The sequence below is a fragment of the Myxocyprinus asiaticus genome, chromosome 35 (genome assembly GCF_019703515.2).
Source record: "Myxocyprinus asiaticus isolate MX2 ecotype Aquarium Trade chromosome 35, UBuf_Myxa_2, whole genome shotgun sequence".
Classification (NCBI taxonomy): domain Eukaryota; kingdom Metazoa; phylum Chordata; class Actinopteri; order Cypriniformes; family Catostomidae; genus Myxocyprinus; species Myxocyprinus asiaticus.
This window is the reverse complement of record NC_059378.1, coordinates 24464305-24487649: the sequence shown is the minus strand read 5'-3', so window position 1 is coordinate 24487649 and position 23345 is coordinate 24464305. Positions and strand designations below refer to the sequence as shown.

The 23345-nt window shown below is 38.6% G+C and overlaps 1 protein-coding gene across 3 annotated transcripts; it reads right to left on the bottom strand.

Annotated features, from left to right (window-relative positions):
• Positions 1–23345, bottom strand: LOC127426445 (draxin-like). Of its 3 annotated transcripts, none has more exons than XM_051673272.1 (7): positions 23218–23345; positions 9632–10124; positions 7610–7809; positions 3039–3159; positions 2692–2784; positions 2496–2585; positions 1–757 (listed from the first exon to the last, which is right to left on the bottom strand). In XM_051673272.1, the coding sequence occupies exons 2-7, from the start codon at positions 10104–10106 to the stop codon at positions 645–647; spliced, it is 1092 nt and encodes a 363-aa protein (XP_051529232.1). In that variant the 5' UTR covers positions 10107–10124; positions 23218–23345; the 3' UTR covers positions 1–644. The 3 variants fall into 3 exon arrangements, with proteins under 3 accessions (XP_051529232.1, XP_051529233.1, XP_051529234.1); XM_051673273.1 differs by having other exon boundaries at positions 3039–3156; XM_051673274.1 differs by having other exon boundaries at positions 7610–7668.

Below are 23345 nucleotides of genomic sequence, written 5' to 3'. Positions count from 1 at the left end.
AATCTTTGTTTGTGTTCTGCAAAAGAAAGTAAGTCTGCGATGGCATTAGGGTGAGTGAATGATGAGAGAATTTTCATTTTTGGGTGAACTATCCCTTGAACATTACATAGGCTGAACAGGAAAACCGTCAATTTTGTAAATGTGTAAACAACAGCAGAAGTGTGATTTACCAGCGTAACACATATAAGAAACATTGAGCCCCATCATGTACTAGTATTAACCATATTACCATGTGATATATGAGTTTGCACCAAAATACTGTGGACGCAACCAAAACTATGGGAAGCGTTTTCTCGTCCCTTTTAAGCCTATTGATAAGCCTATTTGTTTTGCCATTTAATTTGCATTTAGCACTGTCTGCAACCCATTTTTGTGTTGCAACCCACCAGTTAAGAAACACCAGTATAGGTAACAGTTACGCAATGCACATGTAACTTTTGACAAAACAGCATATGTATATTTATAATGCGCGTTGAGTGCCAGCAAACTTTGAGGTGCTTTTAACTTTGACCTGATCTCTTGTTCAGGATAGGCTCAGTTCATCTTGCAGTCCATGGGAGAATGAGAATGTGGTTGTTTCGTCTTATTATTTTCTTTGTCATCAGTCATTCTCTGTTTCTTTCTTTATCTCTATATAGGATATGTCAGATGGTGATGAAGGCTCCTTGGTCACTGTTGGCTCTTTCTGGTTCCACACAGCGGCCACGTCTTCGGGTCACCCTTCGCTTGCGATGGAACTTGGCGTAACAGCGCAAACCTGAAAGATTTTAAATAGGCTTTAAGAATCTATAGATCTATAGAATGTGATTTTGGCTGCTAGGAAAACCAAACAGTAAACACTAATGGAAAATTATCATATAGCTTCAGAAGACTTGGAATATAGAACACAAGTCGTATGGACTAATTTTATGATACTTTATGGGCTTGTTTTTTTGTTTTTTTGTTTTACTTTTTTGTTGTTGTTTTTTTTACTTTTGAAGCTTGATAGCCCCTGTTCCCATTAACCTTTGTTGAATGGAAAACATTAGTGATGGATCGTTCATGAATGATTCGTTCATTTAGAATGAATCTTTTATATGACTCGGAAGAACGATTAGTCTCAGAAAGTGATTTGTTTATATTGTCGTAGCCACGCATGGGCAAAATTCTTGCTTGTGTTTCGTTCATTTGATGCGGGGAGAGCTGAATAGGCTCTGTACAGGAAACAAAATTGATTAGTTCACTTCCCGAGTCTTCGGGTATGAGTCTTTCATTCATTTGACACGTGACCGCCTCATAGGTACCCAGAAGATCTGTACAGGAAACAAAATTGATTAGTTCACCTTCCAACTCGGTCTTCGGGTACAAGTTGTTCATTGACAGCCACATAGGCTCTGTATTGCAAACAGAAGTTACTTAATACCTCCCAACTTAATATTTCCAACATGCAGTTTATGATGCTTTATTTTTGCCCTTACAGTTACACTAAGTGTTTCTGGTCTCAAATTTTAGCGTCTTTATTTCTTGCCATTCATAACTTTGTGAATATTTCTGTCATGATGTTTTTTTTTCCCCATAACATTGAATCTGGTAATAAAGAGTAGTGTTTTAAACTTTGTATGACTTTTATCTTCTCATCAGAAAATATCATAGACTACAAGAGCAATAAGATAACCCCATATTATTTACTTGTTTATTGAGTTGATCTTGAATAAACTGTCATTTATTTTTCCTTCATGATGAATCCCCTTGTTGTATTTATTTATTTATTCTTATGTTCTTGTTAGGAACTGTAGACCCAAATCAAATATGCCTTACAGAATTTCCCTTTGAATTTACTGATAGTTAGCTAAGACCATTTTACTTTAATTTTACACTTGGGAGAAAATATCGTCTCAACACTTCCTGCATTAAATACATGAAAATAATTCATTGTGACAATTCTTAAAATGTCATTTATTGCCGTACTGACATGTACTGAACACAATATAAACAACTGCAACACACTGACTGTGAGCTGTAAAGGAAAAAAAAATATTGAAAAAAGACCAGTAATTGTCACTCATGAATGAGTGCTCAGCCTAATAGTCGTCACGTGACAAATGAACGAAGATCCGAAGACCGACTCGGGAGGTGAACTAATCAATTCTATTTCCTGTACAAAGCCCACTCGGCTCTCACGTGACAAATGAATGAAAGACTTGTACCTGAAGATCGACTCAGGAGGTGAACTAATCAATTCTGTTTCCTGTAGAGCCTATGCGGCTGTCACGTGACAAATGAGCTAAATGACTTGAATAAAGATTTGTTCATTTTGCTGAACAAGACTCAAAGATCTATGTCAGTAAAAAGATCTGATCTTCCCATCAGTAGAACACATCAGCTTGGACATTCTTCTAAACTTTTCTTTTTTTGTGTCATGGAATAAAGAAAGTTAAATGGGTTTAGAATGACATAAGAGAGGGTAAATCATGGCAAAAGCTTTAGCACAAGTATGTGACACATGTATCACCCACCCTCCTCACACATGCAGTCATCGTAACACTTGTTGTTCAAGCCACGGTTGTGAGGTTTGCACTCATGTTCTCTAAGGTCACAGCAGGAACCTGGTCAAGGAACAATGAGATAAACCACAAACAGGTAAGGACTTTCAATTTCCTATGCAAACGGTTGTAAGTGAGTAATGTTTAAATGATTATGGGGTGCACTAACCAGGGAGGCAGTCGAGATGATGGTCACATGGTTCGATGACATCAGCATCGAGCGTTGAGTTCCCATTGCTCTTGTTTTTGCTGCGACGTTTATCTTTGTAGCAAAAATAGATATAGACACAGGCCTCCTATGAAATCTTTTATTCCCAAATCAGTTGTGAGACTGCAAATGATTTATGCTTAAAGTTTCAATGATCTAAAGAGGTTCATTCGATCTTATAATCAAATATTTATAACTTGGTGACCAAAAAAAAGCTATTGGTCTTAAAAAATATTTTTTTAAATAACCTTAGCAGGAAACAAATATGACAGTTTGTACCTTTAAACCATGAGCATGTGCTTTCATACCTTTTCTTTTGCTTGATGGCCAAGAGTCAACAGGCTTCATATCTTCATAATCAGTCCAGTCGAAGAGCGCCATGTCCAGGGTGGGCAACACCTCCCCTTGGGCTTTCCCTCTGCCTGACTTCTGAAGACAGTTTAAATATGATTAAAGAAATATATAGTGATTCACACCTTAAATAGGTTTATTTTGGATAAGCCATTAATTACTTTACAGCAAAGTGCTAATTCAATTCAATAATTTGGCAATTTTGCTTTAATTTTACATTAGAGCATCAATATTTATGTCTGTTTTTACCATAAATTATCCTCCCTGCCCAGTAGATGGCGATATGCACAAAGAATACAAATCACATAAAAATAAAAGAAGAAGAATGCGAAAGTGAAAGTGGAGATTGATCGTAAAGAAGAACTTAAATATTGATCTGTTTCGTACCCACATTTATCGTATCGCTTCTGAAGACATTCATTTAACCACTGGAGTCTTATGGATTACTTTTATGCTGCCTATATGTCCTTTTGGAGCTTCAAAAGTTTATACCCATTTACTTGCATTGTGAGGACCTACAGAGCTGAGATATTCTTCTAAAAATATTTGTTATGTGTTCAGCAGAAGAAAGAAAATCATACACATCAGTGATGGCATTAGGGTGAGGAAATGATGAGAGAATTTTCATTTCTGGGTTAACTATCCCTTCAAAGACAACATGAAACTACACTATGTGGCCAAAAGTTTGTGGACACCATATGTGCTTGATGAACCTTCAATTTCAAAAACATAGACATCAATTTCCCCCTTTGGTGCAATAACAACTTCCACTTTTCTGGGAAGGCTTTCCACTATACTGTATGTAGTGACATGGCTGCAGGGATTTGCTCCCATTCAGACACAAGTGCATCTCTGAGGTCCGGCACTGATGTTGGGCGATGGCCTGGCTTTCAGTTGGCGTTCCAATTCAACCCAAAGGTGTTCAGTGGGGTTCAGGTCTGGGCTTTGTGCAGGCCAGTCAATTTCTTCCACATCAGACACAGTAAACCATTTCCTTATGGACTTTGCTTTTGTGAACAGGGGCATTTTCATGCTGGAATAGAAAAGGGCTCTCCCCAAACTGTTGCCATAAAGTTGGAAGCGCCGAATGCCCTAGAATGCCATTGTTTGGAGTAAAATTATGATTTATCTTCACTGGTATTAACGGAGTAACCAAACTCTTTAATTAGAAGGGGGTGTCCACATATATTTTGACCATAGAATTAGGCAGAATATTCTGCTAAAGATAATCTAAGGAGGGAATTATATTAACTAAACAGTTTTGGGTAAATTACTCCAAAAAGTAATTCACAACACATTACTAATTACTACTCTAAAATTGAAATTAGATTACTGACTTTACAGATTATTTAATCGAAAAGTAACCACATTTCTAAATACTTTTGTTACTTCACATTAAAAAAAACTACAACAACTCAACAAATTCAAAATAATGTCTGTATTTCCTCCTCGTACATTTATTCGTTAGGTGGTGCACTCTGTTCAAATAACGCAAACAAATTAACTGATGTTTTAAATGTATCCTACATATATAATATTATTAAAAAAAAATGTAACCCAAGTAATTAACTTAATTGAAAGTCAGTTACTGTAATCTGATTACTAGAATCTAAAATGTAATGTGCTACATTACTTTTTGTACTAATAATTAATTAAATGTATTAACTACTTAGATTATACCCAACACTGACCAGATATATACGGGATTATTCATTGGGATATGATTAATGGAAACATGTTAGGCTATGATATTATCAGGGGCCAAGTTCCAAAGTTCTGTCGTCTAATTCAGGGTTTCTCATTGTCTGCTGGGTCATGAGATCTTTTCTGTCATGAGTACATATTACCAATTAGAAGGATAGAATGGTACATTTACAATGTTTGGTGCAACAGTGACCTTTATTGTTGAATCGTGTTAAAATATCCAGATTTGCGTAAATGACTGTATGTAAGAGGCTGTATTTCGCTGACGTTAATTATTAGCAGTCCAATCACTATAACCATCAATGCTACAAATCGTTCTTTTTGGACAAGGTCTCTTTATGTAGCGTTGCATGTGCAAGCTCCATGCATTACCATGCTACTCTGAATGACCCTTGGTGGGTCATGGATGTCTGGCATTCAAAAAAAGTGGGTCGCAGTGGGCAAAAGGTTGAGAAACCATGGTCTAATTAATTTTTACTTATTGTTCTAATGTTATTTTACTTCTCCTCCAACCACTTTTTTCTAATCCTCACCAAAATTGGCTCACTGTCCAAGCAGGGGTGGAGCTAGGGGGTGGCCAGGAGTGGCCGTGGCCACCATGGACCGAAGCCTGGCCACCCCAATGGCCACTAGGTCTGGGCGATAGGACGATGTAATTGGATATCAACGATGTCTTACAAAGATCCCGATGCCGATTGCAAACAGTTGATGATCGATAATATCGGGAAATGGCAAAACCATGGATCTGGGAAGTCATCAAATACAGTATATTAAACAGTGGCCAGGGTGTGAAACTAGCACCCGCCAAATGCAATAAGGTTGAATCCAGTTCCTGGTCCAAATGTATTTCATGTGCGGGTAATTTTGCTCATCCATCCGTAACAGGCGGGCGACCTGTCTCGGAGTGACACATGACAAGAAATGCTGTTAGTCACAAAGACATGCGCTTGAAGAAACACACTTTATTATATTTTTAAGAACAGACAAAAGACAAGCCGTCATGCTCGTGTCTGATTCGTTGTTTGTCTCGTGGAACAAGCGCATGCAAAGAGTTTTCACTCTTTTTTTCTCTGTTTCATTAGTTTGACTGAAAACTGAAAAATTCTGTCTTCATCATGTTACATCAAATTATAACACATTGCTCTGCCTCTGAAAAGACTTTCCTTTTCAAATTATGTCACAAAGCTCTTTTATTTTTCTATTTCTCCACTCCAACCACCTGTCAAATTGACCCGATTTACACCTTGCATTAACATGCATTTTTAGTGATCGGATCGCTATCGGATAGCACTTGACCACATTAAATGAAAGGTGTAAATGCATCTAAGATGCATTGTAATCAGATCGTGATCAGATAACTGAAATTTTCTCCCTGTTTCTCCCCAATTTGGAATGCCCAATTCCCAGTGCGCTCAAGGTCCTCGTGGTGGCGTAGTGACTCAACTCAATCCGGGTGGCTGAGGATGAATCTCAGTTGCCTCCACGTCTGAGACCGTCAATCCTCAGTGACTCTACCCACCATAGCAACCGGGCCAATTGGTTGCTTAGGAAGCCTAACTGGAGTCACTCAGCATGCCCTGGATTTGAACTTGCAACTCCAGGTGTGGTAGTCAGTGTCTTTACTTGCTGAGCTACCCAGGCCCTCCAATCAGGGATTTATTCTGACCACATTCAAAGAAGGTGTAACTGCAAATGCATTTTCTTTATCCGGATTCAACTACGTAAGTAATTAATGATGTGATGTGGTTACGCTACAGTGATCAGTCATTAAAGTGCTGTGTTGTGGGTTCTTGTCTTTTCTTGTAATTGCAATGTGAAAAACACTACACTGCCGTTTTGCAATCTTGTCACCTGAACAATTAACAATATTCCATTAATTATTCCATTGGAATACACTTGGAATATCTTGTCTCTCTCCTCAAATCCCCACTTGCTCGTTTCTCTTTCCTGTTTCTAACCACTGCGGAAAGCGAGATAAATATCATTAAATTTGGAAGCAAAGGAGCTCTGATACAGTATTTCATTGACCCAAAACCAAAGCCTATATCCTAAACAATTTTCTTTGCCTTGCAAGCGGTGGCATTTCCTGTAAATTATGCAAATATAGTTTTTTATTAATATCAGTATCCCAGAATATCAGTGCCTCTCAAGAGAATTAAAAGAAAGCAGGCACTGGTAAAAAAAAAATATAGGATGGAGGAGAACAGATGGCTGTGAGAAAGGGGAGCAGGAGGATGGGCGAGCGACATCTCACCCCACACTAGAGCTGGTGACAGCTCCCCTCCTCCACCTCCTCCCTAGAGCAGAGGGAGCTGGTTAATTTTACTCGAGTACGATCCAGCCCCAGGCGGCACTCAGTAATAAGCATGGAGCAAAGCACAGGTAAATAAATATGTGTGATAAAGCACTGCACACCACAAGGATGACAAGTACCTTTGCTACTGGCTTCAAAAAGCACTTCAGTATTAATATCTGCCATGGTGTGCGGTTTAAATGAAAATGTTCATTTTGGGATCTTCCAACAAAATGACAGAACAGAAAAAAACAAAAAAAACAGGGGCAGTTTAATTTAGGATGACAGCAGTAAACGAGTCATGCAATTGACTGACAACTTCTAGCAATAAAATAAGGGTGGTGAGAGGCAGGTGTGCAACCAAGATCTTCTCAAAAATGAATCCAGGCAAACTTATTTTGTCTTTTTTCCCCAAATAATGCCACTTTAGAACATAACATAAGCTGTATACAGTTTATACGAATGGAACTTAACAACATGAGAAACACAATAGACCTTCATATTAAAGGACGCTTATGCTTGCCCGGGTACCTGTGGTTTGGTGGAAGCTGGGGCCAGTGTTGGGGGATGCTCGTTGTCTGCTGTGGTTGCTAAAATGGGTGAGACAGAGGAGGGAACGTCAGTGGGATGGGCATTGTCATGATTGGGCAGGGAGGTGTAGGAATCATCCTCAAATGCCTTCATGTCCTTTAACAAGGAGCCTAATTGTGGTTCAGGGTCATAGAGAACCCCTAGGAGAGAAAGAGAGTGAGAGCATTGAGTTCTATATACAAGTAGGAGTTCATATTTAGCCTGGGAAACATCTCAAATGGCTACTTAGAAACACAGAAATACACCCTCTGGTGCTTAAACCCTCTGGGCCATTTGATCATTACAGGGATTTATTAAAGTCAGCATGAAATAAAAGTAATCATATTTAGTTTCTTAATACACATTCCTGGTTTTATAGTACAATACTTTTCATTATTCCAAGGATTCAAATGTCTGTAAAAAATGTTTATTAAAATGTTTTATTAAACTTGTTCTGCCTATGAAATGACTTTCCACTAATGTCACCTAAACTGTGTGGCTGTTAATTAAAGGAATAGTTTGCCCCAAAATGAAAATTCTCTCACCATTTATTCGCCTTTATGCCACCTCAAACACATATGACTTTCTTTCTTCTGCGGAACACACACTAAGATGTTTTGAAGGATTATTATGTCTGTTTGTCCATACAATGCAAGTCAATGGGGTCCAAAACTTTCAAGCTCCAAAAAGGACATAAAGGCAGCATAAAGGTAATCCATGCGACTCGAGTGGTTTAATCCACATCTTCTGAAGTGATGTGATCGGTTTTGGGTGAGAACAGACCAAATGTAACTCCTTTTTCACTATAAATCTTGACATCTGCAGTCTCCTTAGCACAACCATGATTTGAAGCTCAATTACACGTCCTCGCACTTGACATGCTTGTTTGTGTTCCACAGAAGAAAGTTATACAAGTTTGAGATGACATAAGAGTGAGTAAATGGTGAGAGAATTACCATTTTTGGGTGAACTATTCCTTTAATGGTATATGTGGCAGGGTGAGCAAGAGATAGACACAGTGGGTGTGGCATCAGGCCATTATTTGAAATAATGATCAACATAAAATGTTCAAAATGGTGAATTAAAGTGTACATGGGGATAAGTGTTCAGACAAAGGGGGAATCTGGCGTCCTTGCAGAGAAATGGGGCTCAGTGCAGGTTAGGGAGTGTCCACAGGGGTTGGTCCAGGTTTTAGGGGTGGTATCCAGTGGTCATACACGCTCACCTGCTGGGTCTGGGGTGTGAGGAGCAACGGCTTCAGCAGCTCAGCTTCTGTTCCTGGACCTGCAAGGACGCCAGTGTGTGCACACAAGGAGAAGCCGGCTCCCAGAAGAGAGGCGCGGTCTACATTTAATGGCAGTGGTGATGAGGCCCAATTCACATCAGGTGTGTCTCATCATCCACTGCCAAACGAGGCTTATTAAATTGCATCCCTCCTCTCCCCTGCCCAATCCCTTTGTGAGCCTGGCTGAAGGACGACCCTCAGAGGCGGGGCGATGATAACGAGAGGGAGGGGCGGGTCGTTCCGCCACATAAGCAATAGCCAAATAGCTATTTAATAGGGCTGTCATTCGATTCAAAATGTTAATCAAATTAATTACATGTTATGTTGATAAATTAATAAATTAATCACATATAATTGCGTATATTAATATTAAATAATGCTACTTTTTAATTATTGGTCTATGTACCCCTGTGTCAGACAGATGCCTCTGGCTGTTGCATAGGTCTCAAGACTGCAAAGTCCCTAGACTAAATACACATACTTTCTTTCTGGGTCCCATTTTCGAACACGTTTGATTTTCTCATCCGCTAGCAAAATAGCTGTAAGCTACTGTATCTACTGCAATAGTTAACCTGTCAATGAGCAGGTCCAAGAATTTGGGTAATAAAATCATGTTTATGTCAACTAACCCACAACTAACCCAAATCTAGCTAACTAAGCAATCCAGGTTCAAAGAAGGGGCCCCTGATCTCTAGTACCTTTAGCTCTGCCTTTTTCTCTTCTGCCTCCCTGCTTCCTGTGTTCAGCCAGGTGCCCGTGACCGTGTCTCCTGCCTTTACGTGTGAACTCTCCCTCTGTTGGAGGATTTCCCCGCCGCATATGAGCAGGACCACTGACCTCATCATGACCCCCTGCCCTCACCTGGTCCCCAGGCCCCATCTCCAGCCTTACAGGGCTCAGACCCTCTAGACTCTGCCCGTCATCCTCCGGCCAGGACACAGGCCTCTGGGAGAGCAACCCAGCACTATCCCTGACTTCACGTGACCCATGTCTTCTTCTGGGGTTGCCATGAGGAAGTCCCATCTCAGGATCTTGCATGGAGTCGGTGATGGAGGTTGAGGACTGGATTAGACTCCACTTGGCATTTGCAGATGGGGTCTCAGAGCCATGTGATGTTTGAGACAGTGTGATGAGGAGCAGAGAAAAGAGAAAACATGAGCCGGGAGTCTCCATCTTCAAACACAGTGCCTCCTGCAAAATAGGGTCAGATAAAATTAGTTATGGAACAGAAAACAAATGATATCTGGATAGACAATCCTCAAGACATTCATCTTGAAACTGATGGGATGTAATGATTTGATTGTTATGACCAAAATATCCTGAAAACAGCATTTAAATGTATAAAGTTAGCTTAGTTAAAGTTTTATATTAATTCAAACTGAAATATGACAAACATTCAAAAATAATTTTCAACTGAAAAACTGGCTAGAGGTTTAAATCAGGACACCTCAAAAGAGAGCATCATGTTCTACCCAAAAACATACTTTAATATTTAAATAATGGCTTTGCTTTGCTTTGACATGAAAAAAAAAAAAAAAAAACAAGAGCTCAAAGGCAACCTAAATGTGTTGAGAAAACTTGCCAGACTAAATATCATGTTTGCATCCCTGCTGGGCCAAGAATAAGAGGATCCAAAGGAAGACTCTTTCCTCAGGTGTCATTTCAAAGTGGAGCTGATCGGAAGGTTCTCACAATGCAAATCAGTGACATGGGTCTCACTTTGATCATCTGGGGTCCCCTCTCATCCTTAGATGTTCCTCTCAGTGAATCAGTCTTTTTGTCCCTGAAAGCCTGCTCACACTGCCTAAAACTGCAGGCGTCTATCCATGCATTTGCACAGACTGGGACCAGAGCGACTAATATAAACATGACAGTTTTTTGGCAGAGGCTATTTGAACCAAGTGCAAATAGCAACAGATTTTATTTACACTGTGTGTAAATAATAACAAAAAGCATCTTCCTTGCACTAAGTGCAAACATATAGTATAGGGGCAAGCATTATTTTGTTTATTTAGAGTCCCACAGACATCCTACACCAACCCCTACCCCTAAACCTAACCCTAACCTTCCCTTACAAAAATGAATGGTTTTACTACAGTAACCGTAACATCACCATGGTATTTTGTAGATGAATCATAGTAACCACAAAATTAAACATGGTTACTATATTAACACCATATTACATAAAACAATGGCACTTCCACCACAAAACATGGTTACAACAATTTTTCTACAGCAAAACCATGGTTAATTTTACCCAGATCAAACCTTTCTCTCAACTCCCTGACCTTCACTGTGACCAAAACACTGTAAGAAAATCAACCTTTATATTCATTTTAATTTATTGTTATAAGTAGTATTAAAGGAAATATTAAGAGTGGAGACAGTAAACAGGATGAGAAAATGTGGGACAAAAGGGGGGTTAGAACCTGGGTCGTCCGTGCCATCTACACCATTGCAGCAGCACATGGGGATGCAGTTTGTCTTTAATTTCTGTGTTTCCACCAGACTATTTGAGTGCAAATAGTGGCGCTGTGTGGCAGGTGCTATTTACACCTAGTGCAAAAAGTCACTTTTTGTCTAAGCTAGTCCATCTTTATTTTCAACAAATGATCATGTCGTGTTTGTAATGATGGGGTCAATGGTGTTTTATGACACATCAGAATGATCGTATTATGAATGTAGTAATTACCAGCTGGAAACACGGGATTTCCTACTTTTGAGTTGAGTTAATTAAAGAATCATGGCAGAAGCGAATTGGTATTGGTCATAATTACATTTTAATTGTGAATGTTGACTGTACAGTTTAGTTTGATGATCGATAATCTAATTAATTACATGATGTGCTCATCATGTCTCATTGATTTTCAGCATCTCTGGACATATACGGCAAGTTTTAGGACACTGTGTCAAGTTAAACATAGTTTAAAACATTGAAAAACATGCCTTGAGAACATGTTTGCATTGAGGCTAATTTTGTGCTCCTAATCTTGGTAAGTTTGGATTGTTGCCTACAGCTAGAGTTGTGCTTAATGCCCTCTGCTGAATGCTACTAGTGAAAACAAAGTTATTACTTCAAACTTGAACTGCATCAATGGTAGGAACATTCTTTACAAGTGAATTTACGCAGGTGGCATGATTAATTGCGTTAGTTAAAAAAAAAAAAAAAAACATTTGTAACAAATGTATTTTATTTATTTTAATTTTATAAAAAATAAAAAAATTGAAATAATGCAAAAAAGCTTCCTGTCTTTGTCAGGAAGTGAAAAAGAGAAATATGAATTGCCCAACTCGTGCATTTCCCCCCCAATAAAATAACTTGAAAGCACATCCCATTATAATTACAATTTCCAAACTCGTAAGTAGAAATTTCTCAGAAGGACTTGAAGGCAGCATTAGACGTTAAAGCCTATTTAATTCCACTTAAAACTTTTTAGGAACTGAGCAGATACCAACTAATTACATTTCTGAACTGGAACATCTCGTAGGTCTTTAAAGGGATAGTTCACCTAAAAATTAAAATTCTCTCATAATTTACTCACCCTCATGCCATCCCAGATGTGTGACTTTTTTCTCATGCAGAACACAAATAAAGATTTTTTGAAGAATATCTATGCTCTATAGGTCCATACAATGAAAGTGAATGGTGACCAGAACTTTGAATCTCAAAAATCACATAAAGGCAGAATAAAAGTAATCCATAAGACTCCAATGGTTTAATCCCTATCCTTTGACATGATTTTATAGGTGTGGGTGAGAAACAGATCAATATTTACGTCCTTTTTTCTATAAATCTTCACCTTTGGCCAGCCACGATCAGTAGGTGGTGATATGCACGAATAATGCAAATGACCAAAAAACAAAAGAAGGTGAAAGTGGAGATTTATGGTAAAATAAAAGACTGTGGCTGTGTCTGAAATCTTCAAATAACATAGAATATTTTATTTTAATCAAGTCATATTTTTAAAAAAGTAAAACAATACAGTCAGCATAAAATAAAACATTGCAGGAATAAAATAATTCTGTAAACTGGCGTCTCTCACAAACGCTCCCTCTCCCGCACGCGCTCTCTCTCCCGGCTTGTCAGTTCTCCCCATGGTGGATTATGGGCAATAAACCGTCGTCGAGTGTACATCCAATGGGTAAGAATGAGTGAACGAATGTAGGGAATGTGTAGTTCACTTAGAATTCGCACGCTACTACAAAATGGCCAACACCCGAAATAGTGCACTATATAGTGGATAGGGGCCAATTTCGGACACAGCAATAAATATTGATCTGTTTATCACCCACACCTATCATACTGGTTCAGAAGATATAGATTTAACCATTGAAGTCTTATGGATTACTTTTATGCTGACTTATGTGATTTTTGGAGATTCAAAGTTCTGGTCACCATTCACTTACAGTTCATTGTGTGGACCTACAGAGTGGAGATATTCTTCTAAAAATATTTGTTTGTGTTCAACAGAAGTAATAAAGTCAAACACATCTGGGATGGCATGAGGGTGAGTTAATGATGAGATCATTTTCATTTCTGGGTGGACATGGACTAACCCTTTAAACAGATTTTTCAGAATATTAACCAGATATATCACATTACTTACCTAATTCACTTGGGTTGGCTGAACTAATTACAATTTAATGTGTACAGCTTCCATGCAGCTTAAAAGAGCCCCAAAAATGTTTTGCTGACTTTAAGGACTGTGAAAAATTATCAGTGTAGAAAATTGCTTTTGTGTCTGGAGAGCACATTAAGAAGGTATAACTCAGATTGCAGCTTCATCTCTTACCATTATTGCCTTTTAATTGGTATCTCAGTGCTGTGATTCAGGTAATGAATCAAGCTGATTGTAATAAAGCAGAATTTAATGAGAAGATGGATCTGCTTAAACTGGCGTTAATGAGGAGAGTTTGATATGTGGTGGTTTATATTGCACATATCTGACTTGAGACTGCAGGGTGGGGGAGATGGGAGGAGTATTCTGGAAAGCTGTTTGAAAACAATGTTTATTTTTTGTATCTGTTTTATGACAGTACACTTTAGCTTTACTTTAGCAGGTAAATCTAAAAAGCTTATAATTTTATAAAAGCACTTTAATTATTCTGTTAAAACGTATGTATTATTTTAGCTGTAAATTTGTTTGAATCGTTGTTTTTACAGTCGGGTTTACAGCGTTACATTTTAATGGCAAAAAAAAAGAAAAAATTTTAAACTGGATATAACTTTACAAAGAAAAGATTAGTAAGTAATTTTACCACACTAAAATCATGTTAACATGCATATTATTTAGCCTACATCTTGTGGCTGTACTTTTGAAACACTGAGTATTTTAAAAATGTATGGATTGGCCCTATTCACTTCCATTGTAAGTGCCTCACTGTTACACAGATTTTTGCTTTTTTTTTTTTTGTTTTTTTTTTTTAGAAAAGGAGGTACAAGTTGAAAAAAAATTTTTTCTGTGGTAATCAACATCATGCCACAATTGCTTTCAATTGAGCTTGAGCTTAATTTGTATTAAACCCAGAATATTCCTTTAAAACAAACAGAGCAGATCAGATGTGCTTGTATCAGCATTACCCTTAGCATTAGTATCAGTTAGTGTTTATATTGAGCAATTGCTCATGCTTTTATGGGCATAGGGTTGTGTTTGCATTATGTTGATGTCAGCATGAGCATGTTTAGGTCTCTCTGAGACTTTCTCCAATATGGCTAGAGGTAGTCCATCACCCTGGCAACCCGCTCGGCCTATGGTAAATCAATGGGGATGGGGTATTGAACTACAGCAAGGGTGTGGGTCGATAGCTGGACCAGCCTTATCACAGCCACAGACACACAAATGCACCTCACGCCCTGCAGAGATTGTTGTGTAGGGTTGCTAGCCAGTATTGTGGGCTATTTAAGAGCCCATCTACAAAAGCTAAGTGAAGGAAATTGCATATGTGGCTGGGGAGCAAAACTGCTGCCAGAGGAAATTTGTATTGAGATTGCAGGGACTTCATTTGGGAATATACGCTGACTGCTTTTGGCTGTTGCGGTGAGTTCTATGCACTGTGCACTTTTCACAACCAGGGAAAGAGTTTGGAGCGGCCACTGAACTTTAGACTTCACACAATTGCTGGTCTCTATTCAGTGTGAGCACTCCCCTGTAGACTTTGTTAGTTTGACAAGTGTTTTTATTAGTATCTCTTAATCACTGCACAAAAAAAAAAAAAAAAAAAAAAAACATAAAAAACTGAAGGAATACCAGTGCTTGCATAGCAGTAAATGAATTAGAATTTAGGTAAGTTTAGTTTTAGGCTTTGGTTCTGCATAAATGAATGGATGCAACAGACCTGCTTTGTCTTGTTTTCAGCTGTGCATGAGAATCAACACATAGTAACTGTGGAGTGTAAAGGCAACAATAAATCGATAAATATTCACTCACTGAGTACTTTATTAGGAACATCTGTACACCTCATTCCTTCGATTATCTAATTAGCCAATCGTGTGGCAGCAGTGCAAAGCATAAAACCATGCAGATATGGGTCAGGAGCTTCAATTAACATTCACATCAACCATCAGAAATTTTTATCTCAGTGATTTCTACCATGGCATGATTGTTGGTGCCAGGCGGGCTGGTTTGAGTATTTCTGTAACTGCTGATCTCCTGGGATTTTCACACATAGCAGTCTCTAGAGTTTACGCAGAATGGTGCCAAAAACCAAAAACATCAAGTGAGCCTTGTTGATGACAGAGGTCAACGGAGAATGGCCAGACTGGTTCGAGCTGACAGAAAGGCTACATTAACTCAGATAACCACTCTGTACAATCATAGTAAGCAGAAAAACGTTGGGCACTTTATTAGGAGTGTTCCTAATAAAGTGTTCAGTGAGTGTGTGCAAGGAATACAAGACTGATCACAATTAAGGTTGCAAATACTGTAGATGTAAGAAAGAAAATCAATTGCAATTAATTACGCGAATGTTGTGATGACGTTATCCCAGTTGGTTAGATTTTGAATTCTGAACATTCAATGTATGTTTATGCAAGATTTTCAAAGTTTCATCTTAAATAATAAACTTTCATTCCTAAAAAGTTTGTACATTTATAAAAAATAAAAATAGATAGAACTCCTAACACCTTGTCCTATTCAGATAAGATATCAGCGACCGTCTTTCAACTCTGAACGCGATAATGCTGTGTAACGCAGCACAATAGCAGCCAATCAGAACGTATTTGAAGTTTAATGTACTGCTATGAGAAGCTGGATTTTAGACCAATGAGAGTTCACAGTGGACAGGGCTCGATCAAACCGATCGATCGATAGAATGTCCTGTCCCTTGTCGTGGCTAATTTGGACAAAACTCTAATTAACATGGAAGAGATAAAAAATAAATAAATTGCGAGACCTTTTATCATGTGTCGCTTTATTGGACTTTGTCTGGTTAGGACACAGTGTAACGTGGCTTAAATGATCTACAAAGTGAGGTCTGAATGGAATCTGTAAATTACACGGTACACATTGACATCCACCCCAAACCAAAATGTTTGAGTAGTATCAATACAGTGCAGCCTTGCAAAAGTACTGTAATAACTGAAAAAGTAAACAGTGTTCCAAATGTGGGGAATACAACAATGGAATGTAGCAAGAAAGTTGCTCATACCAGGTGATGTCAATCCACGCTGATCCAACACAAAGTCTCCACTGGCACTGATCCACTGTCATGTGACTAACAGCTGGACTTTTGAGGAGGTGCAAATAGGATAAAATGAAGTCTTAAGATGTTGGGGCTGCCCACCTTGCAGGGCTTGGTAGGACACCACCCACAAAGACCACGCACCAATTAAACAGGAGCCACAGGCAACATATACAACATCTGGCATGAGATGGCCCAGCCTTGAGTATGCTGACCATGAGATGACAAGAGAGGAGAGATTTTGATGGGGGTGGGGAACCTGTATCAATGCATGACTTATAAAGATGGTGGTGCTGTGCAAAATCAATAATACAGCCATTTGCTAAGAAATGTTGCCTATTTTTTCTGTATAGGATGGCTGTTAACAGGGCCGGCCTGCTAAAATTTTTTTTATAAATTTACATTAGCCAAGATTAATAAATGCTGGAACACTGTACTATACATTGTTAATGATACCTAATGCAAACCTTGTTTTAAAATGATACCTAGTAATTATCATACTTGCAGTTTCCATGACCTCATATTAATTGAGACATTGGTTTATTTGTACTTCTAGAAAAAAGTTGAAAGGCGATCAGAATAAGGTGATAAAATGGTATTTTCACAGCACCTAAAATAAACATATTCCCTTATGCATACATGTACATTTTAACCTAACATCTTCATGTTGGGGAAAAAAGCTATTGGACATGTTGTTTGTCATCTACCGAATTATACTATATATTGCTTATTTTTTTTTGTGCTTTCTATTAAACAAATCTACTCATCACGTTTGCACTTTGCAATGGTTCTATGGAGGTTTTAAAGTTATGGCCTCATTCACTAATAATTACGAAATGTTCGTTCTTATGTGAGCAGAAAAGGTTTTCATGCTAAATTTCTACCAGAGGTGCGAACGTTTATACATTTGTTCTTACCCTTGTGCTAATGTTGATGAATATGTAAATTCTAAATGAGGATGCACGTGTCCACAGTTAGTAATTAGCATAATACACACCCAAACCTTTTTCACATAAGGGCTTTCCGCATAACCTGAGAAGCAATGCAGTGCTTGCCCGTGCAAAGGTTTAGCGTGTTGCCAAGGTATTCTGGGTGGTTTATTAGGTTTGCTAGGTGGTCAAAAGAGCCCATACCCAGAATCTATTTGTGCATCTCAATCAGCTCCCTAGCTCCCTATGTCATGAATCAGTATGTTGTGAACACGAATTTGGGTACTGGCAAGGGTGTTCTTCCACTGAACTTTGGGACACTTGGGATCACCTGCAACATGATTATGAACTCGCATATTAAAATACAGCTGGTATTAATCAATTAATCATTAATCATTGCTGTATAAATGAAACTGTCGTCCGTTTTCCTGGTAGATATTTAAACGTACAGTGTTATAAAAGATAAATGACATAAATAAAAACATTTAATATAAAGGAGTGTATGGTGCATTCTGGGAATTTTTAGGGAGCGGTGTACTGGAACGATTTTGCCATTGAGAAATGGCCGACTTCCTGATCAGTGCCATGACTACTAAACTATAGCATATTGAGCATATTGAGATGCACCCTATGATATTCTGCTCCCTAGATATGGCTTGCTCTCCTTCAAGTAATACTATTGGATTTAAAAAATGTTTTTGCTTTTTTACAAAAAGTAATAGCATGACTCTCCTTACCAAGCTGCATGATTCGAGATGCCATTCATGTCCGTAGCACAAGTGATACAGAACGAGTCATGCACTGAAATTTAGTGCCTAAGCAAGCACCACTTACTATTGTGTACTATAATTATTGCATGTCCATGCCATGGAAATAGGCACCAAGAACATCTTGAATATGTTCATATTTTAAGATGCACTGACAGAATGTTTGATTTCCTTGTAATTTTCAGCCCCTTTGACAGAAACAATCAAATAAGTCGAAAACACATTCCAATAACCAAAAATCCTCTGTAGCCTACTATCAAAGGAGACAAATCACAGAAACATGGCTTTATGTCAGACACATTCATCTGAGATTCAAGACAGAGTGCAGTCAAATAACAAACAGAGATCCCCGTGGATTCATGCAGTAGCGCTTCTGGAGTAACAGCAGGCAAACTGGATTATATATGATATTCAGCAAAGGGTCACAGCATGGAGCTGAGGTTGTAGCTGAAAATTAAGCAAAAGTCAACAAGACCCCGACTCAGAAAAAGAATGAAAGTAAGACAGCTAGGCGATGGAGTTACTACACATAGGGAATGTGTGAGCACAACTTGGTTTTCAGACACTTCAGATCCTTCTACTGTGTGAATAACTGATAAAAAGCCTCCACAAATGGCTTAGATGATATTGTGCAGAAGTTTGAAAGGGATGTGGGTAGTATGAACTCAGTGACATCTCAAGAGGAGGGATGGAACCTCCACTATGAGGTCTTCAACATCTCCTCCTGCTGAGATCTGGGGCTCCGTGAGCCATCTGTTGCACCCCTGCTACCTCCAGAAAGCAGAAGAACAAAAAAGTTTTTCAAAGAGATGAAAGGAAGAAGCCTTTTCACTATCCATACTTCCTCATCTGGAAGATCTAAGGAGGTTACAACTTTGCGAGAGTTTTCTGATGCTGAATGGGGTGATTATAGACCACATACGGCGCACTGAGAACTTTTTCTCACTTATAACTAGCTAACTCTAATTAGTTTCTATTCTGGGAAGCACTTGTAGGTCTACCTTAGTTTGAGTTTGCATGAATTAATGTTTAATGTTTAGGAACCACACCAATGTTTGGTGTGTAGACCCTTTAATGATGAATTAGAAGCAGCTGGCTGGACTTCGACATGAGGGTCGCTGCCAATGGCAGTGTTGATTTCACACCCAACAATCTGCTAGACTGCAGTGATGGGCTTAACCATTGAGGAAGGGGTGGCACTAGCAAGAAAGCTCAAAGACATTGCCTCTATTTTTAAAAACCCAATGAACCGCCTTGCTCTCCATTGCCTACATAGGTAGGGTTCCTCCGTTTGCCATAAAATGGAACCTCAGTCACAAGTGACCAATTTGAAATGCTCTATAATCGATAAGCAACTCAGTGTGTCATATATGGAAGACTCATGATTTCAGTTTGGTGTTAGCTAGCTTGTTTCTAAGCCAATAGCATGATACTCTAATGAGCATCAAATATACACTCAATGATCACTTTATTAGTGTACACATTTATTACCTGTACACATACTTATTCATGAGATTATCTAATCATCCAATAGTGTGGCTGCAGCACAATGCATAAAATCAGGCAGATACGGGTCAGGAGCTTCAGTTAATGTTCACATCAATCATCAGAATGGGGAAAAATGTGATCTCAGTGATTTCAACCATGGCATGATTGTTGGTGCCAGATGGGCTGGTTAGTGTATTTCTGTAACTGCTGATCTCCTGGGATTTTCATGCACAACAGTATCTAGAGTTTACACAGAATGATGCCAAAAACAAAAAACATCCAGTGAACGGCAATTCCGCGGACGGAAACGCCTTGTTGATGAGAGAGGTCAACAGAGAATGCCCAGACTGGTTCGAGCTGACAGAAAGGCTACGGTAACTCAGAAAGCCACTCTGTACACAACGTTAATGAGCAGAATAGCATCTCAGAATGCACAACATGTCGAACCTTGAGGTGGATGGGCTACTACAGCAGAAGACCATCATGTAGTGTTCCTAATAAAGTGCTCAGTGAGTGTATAACACAGATATTAGGTAAACTGGTTGAATTTCAATTAGATTAGGCTATTAGACTATTTTTAAATCAACAAATCACAGCTTTTGTAACACATTCCCACTTTTATCAGTAAATTCCAATACAATTAATTACTGTCAGACTTGAAATGGTCTGCTGTGAGAAATGTTCCCTTTTCATGTTTATTTTTTTAGACTAATACTGTTATTTTTAGCACAAAAAAAAAAAACAGTTATTTAACCTATTTATCTTTTGAATATTTGTCATTAACCCTACTGATCGGCTGCACTTAGCCCCATATAAAAAATATATATGTACACATCTGATCTGTTTCTTGTGGACATCCTACTATAATCATACAGGGCTTCCTTAACCCTTCCGTGGTCTTGCTGGTCATTTTTAACCATTTTTAAAATGGTTCCAAATGGGTCCGAAAGATCTGCAAGACCAAGCAAGGGTTAACGATTGACTATTCAAGTAGTTGTTCAGACAACTTACCAACAAGTCGATTTTGAAAATATATAGTTTTGCAAATACCTAGACTGAATATGAAAACTAAATATATTCTTCAAAGATAAAACAAAAACCCTGTAATAAGGATATCATAAGTAACATTACAAACTTCAAACTGGAAAGATTATTGCTTTGTCACATAATATTTTTTAATGGGGATGATGGCATCAAATATTGTGCTGTTGGCCAGTCGATATTTGTAAGCAATTTATATGTGACTGAGATCAATCAGAGTGTAAAAAAACAAAAGCAAAGCTTTGCAAATCACATCTTTTCAATCTTGCTCTGGGAATCTGAGATAAGCTCGGCCGAAACATTAAGATTTCACATGCAGCCCCCTAACATTATGAAAATCAAACAAAAGAATGCTTCAAAAGATGGAAATAAACACATTTCTACTAATGAGAGCAACCATCTCTTCACAAACAGTTTTAGCAATTTCACACCTCACATTGTTCGTTTTGGCAGCTCTAAAAGTGTCAAGGACACAACACTTGTAACGACAGCCTGAGTGTTAAAATTGCCATAAGGAGAACCCATCTGGTGCCAAGAGAGCTGAGGAAGAGATCGGGAAAGATCCTGTCTTCAGTGTGACTTCTTTAGGTACAACACATTTGGGGCTCCATCAAATATCACATTTCTCACCATCATAACTGGCACCCTGCAAAGTGTCCTCTTATCTTCTAGCCTGGCAGAGACCTCCTCATCCTCACAGCAGGGGAACCTCCTTAATCCTGTCCCAAAAAACACACCGATGTACAAGCACACACTCTACAGCAAGACTGCAGCCTTCATAATCACTTTGTGAGGTGTGAAGACAATAAGAAAAAGGAAACATGGAGAACCATCAACCATAAAAGCAGTCCACACTCAAACGTCTCTCTTGAGTCAAGGCAGTTTCTGTACAAGCTAACTGTTAGAGAAGGACAGACCAGCTGCTTCCAGTGTCCCACAAAGACGGATCTCCAGTTAACCAGCAGGAGATCGAGGCAGGAGCACAAATCGCACAAAGGTCTTTATTGATCTAACAGCCGAAGAGATTGGAGGTGTTGTGGGGATGATCTACATTTCGACAGTCAGTTCTATTTTCACAATCAGCCCCAGGCCAGAAACAGCAGAAGGTCATTCGGCTATTGAGGACTTCTTTGACATTCGTTCACCATCGTATGTGTGTGTGGAGGTATAATGGATAATGGTCTTGATACCATTGGATGGGCTAATCAATACATGTATCATCTTTGATACATTGCATTAATTCTTTAGCAGTGTGTCTCTAGCACACTACGAATTACCAAGCATCCCTTAGTGTTTAAAACAATATGAGCTTTAAAATAGTTCTAAACACATTTAGTATGACCAGAGGAAATGTACATAACACACTTTTTCAGTGCCATTTCTGAGCTGTGCAACCTGAAATTCAACCGTCTATTGATTCTAGAACTGCATCGGAAATAATGTTCGGTAGTCCCAAAACCAGAGTTTGGCCTTACCGCTGTTGCAGGACAAAAAACATATCATAATTTAAATGACAAACCATGATTAAATGTCACAGGATTCGATTGCAAATAGATTAAATTTAGTTTTTATAAGTCTAAATCGAACTAGCCAAAGGAACCCATTGATCATTAAAGATCAAGTTAACCTATAATGATATGTGGAGCATATTTGGTGTCTAAATGATAGGGGGGGGGTCTGTTTGGGTGCCTCACCGCAAACCCCCCACCAGCCCCCCCACCGCAAGATGCCACACTGGGCAACAGCCCATGTCACCCATGCCTAAATCCGCCACTGCACAGGACGCCCTCTCACACATTTTTGTACCTCCCAGCACATCTATGAAAAGTGAGTGAAAATATATAAAAAATAAAAATAAGTGTCTTTAACAGACGCACTTTCACACATTTTTCTACCTCCCAGCACATCTTTGAAGAGTGAGGAAAAATATAACAAATAAAATACGTGCCTATAAAATAAATGCGGAAATAATGAGCAAAAATAAAAAATAAATTAATAACCTGAAAATAGTTGCAATTAAAAAATAAAGTATAAATAAGAGTTACACCCTCTAAAAGGACTGTGCAGAGGTGTATGCTGCATACAGCCTTGTCAAAATGCGGATTACAATGGTTTAGTTTTGAACTATAATTACAATTTAAAACTATAATTTAGAAAATCATAAAAACGAAAATACAGATTGAAAAGGACAAAAATAAGAAAAGAGATGACAGACAAAAGTTCTGTTCATTTAATAATAGCTAATAACCAAAGAAAACCCCACGTTTTTAGTGCAAAGAGCTTAACAATCAGTGTCCGTCAAACGATTTACACATACAATTACAAAATAACATATATGTATAAAACATGTCTGAGCATATTTAACAGCAGAACTCTCACCGTGTTTTGTCCGTTGAGCAGGAGACGCGTGAAGAAGCGGATCACAGGAGATGCCTGGCTGCCTCGCAGCGCGTGAGGGATGATTGGAGGCTCGAGCGCGCTCCCATGCGCGCCGCTGTGAGGGCTGA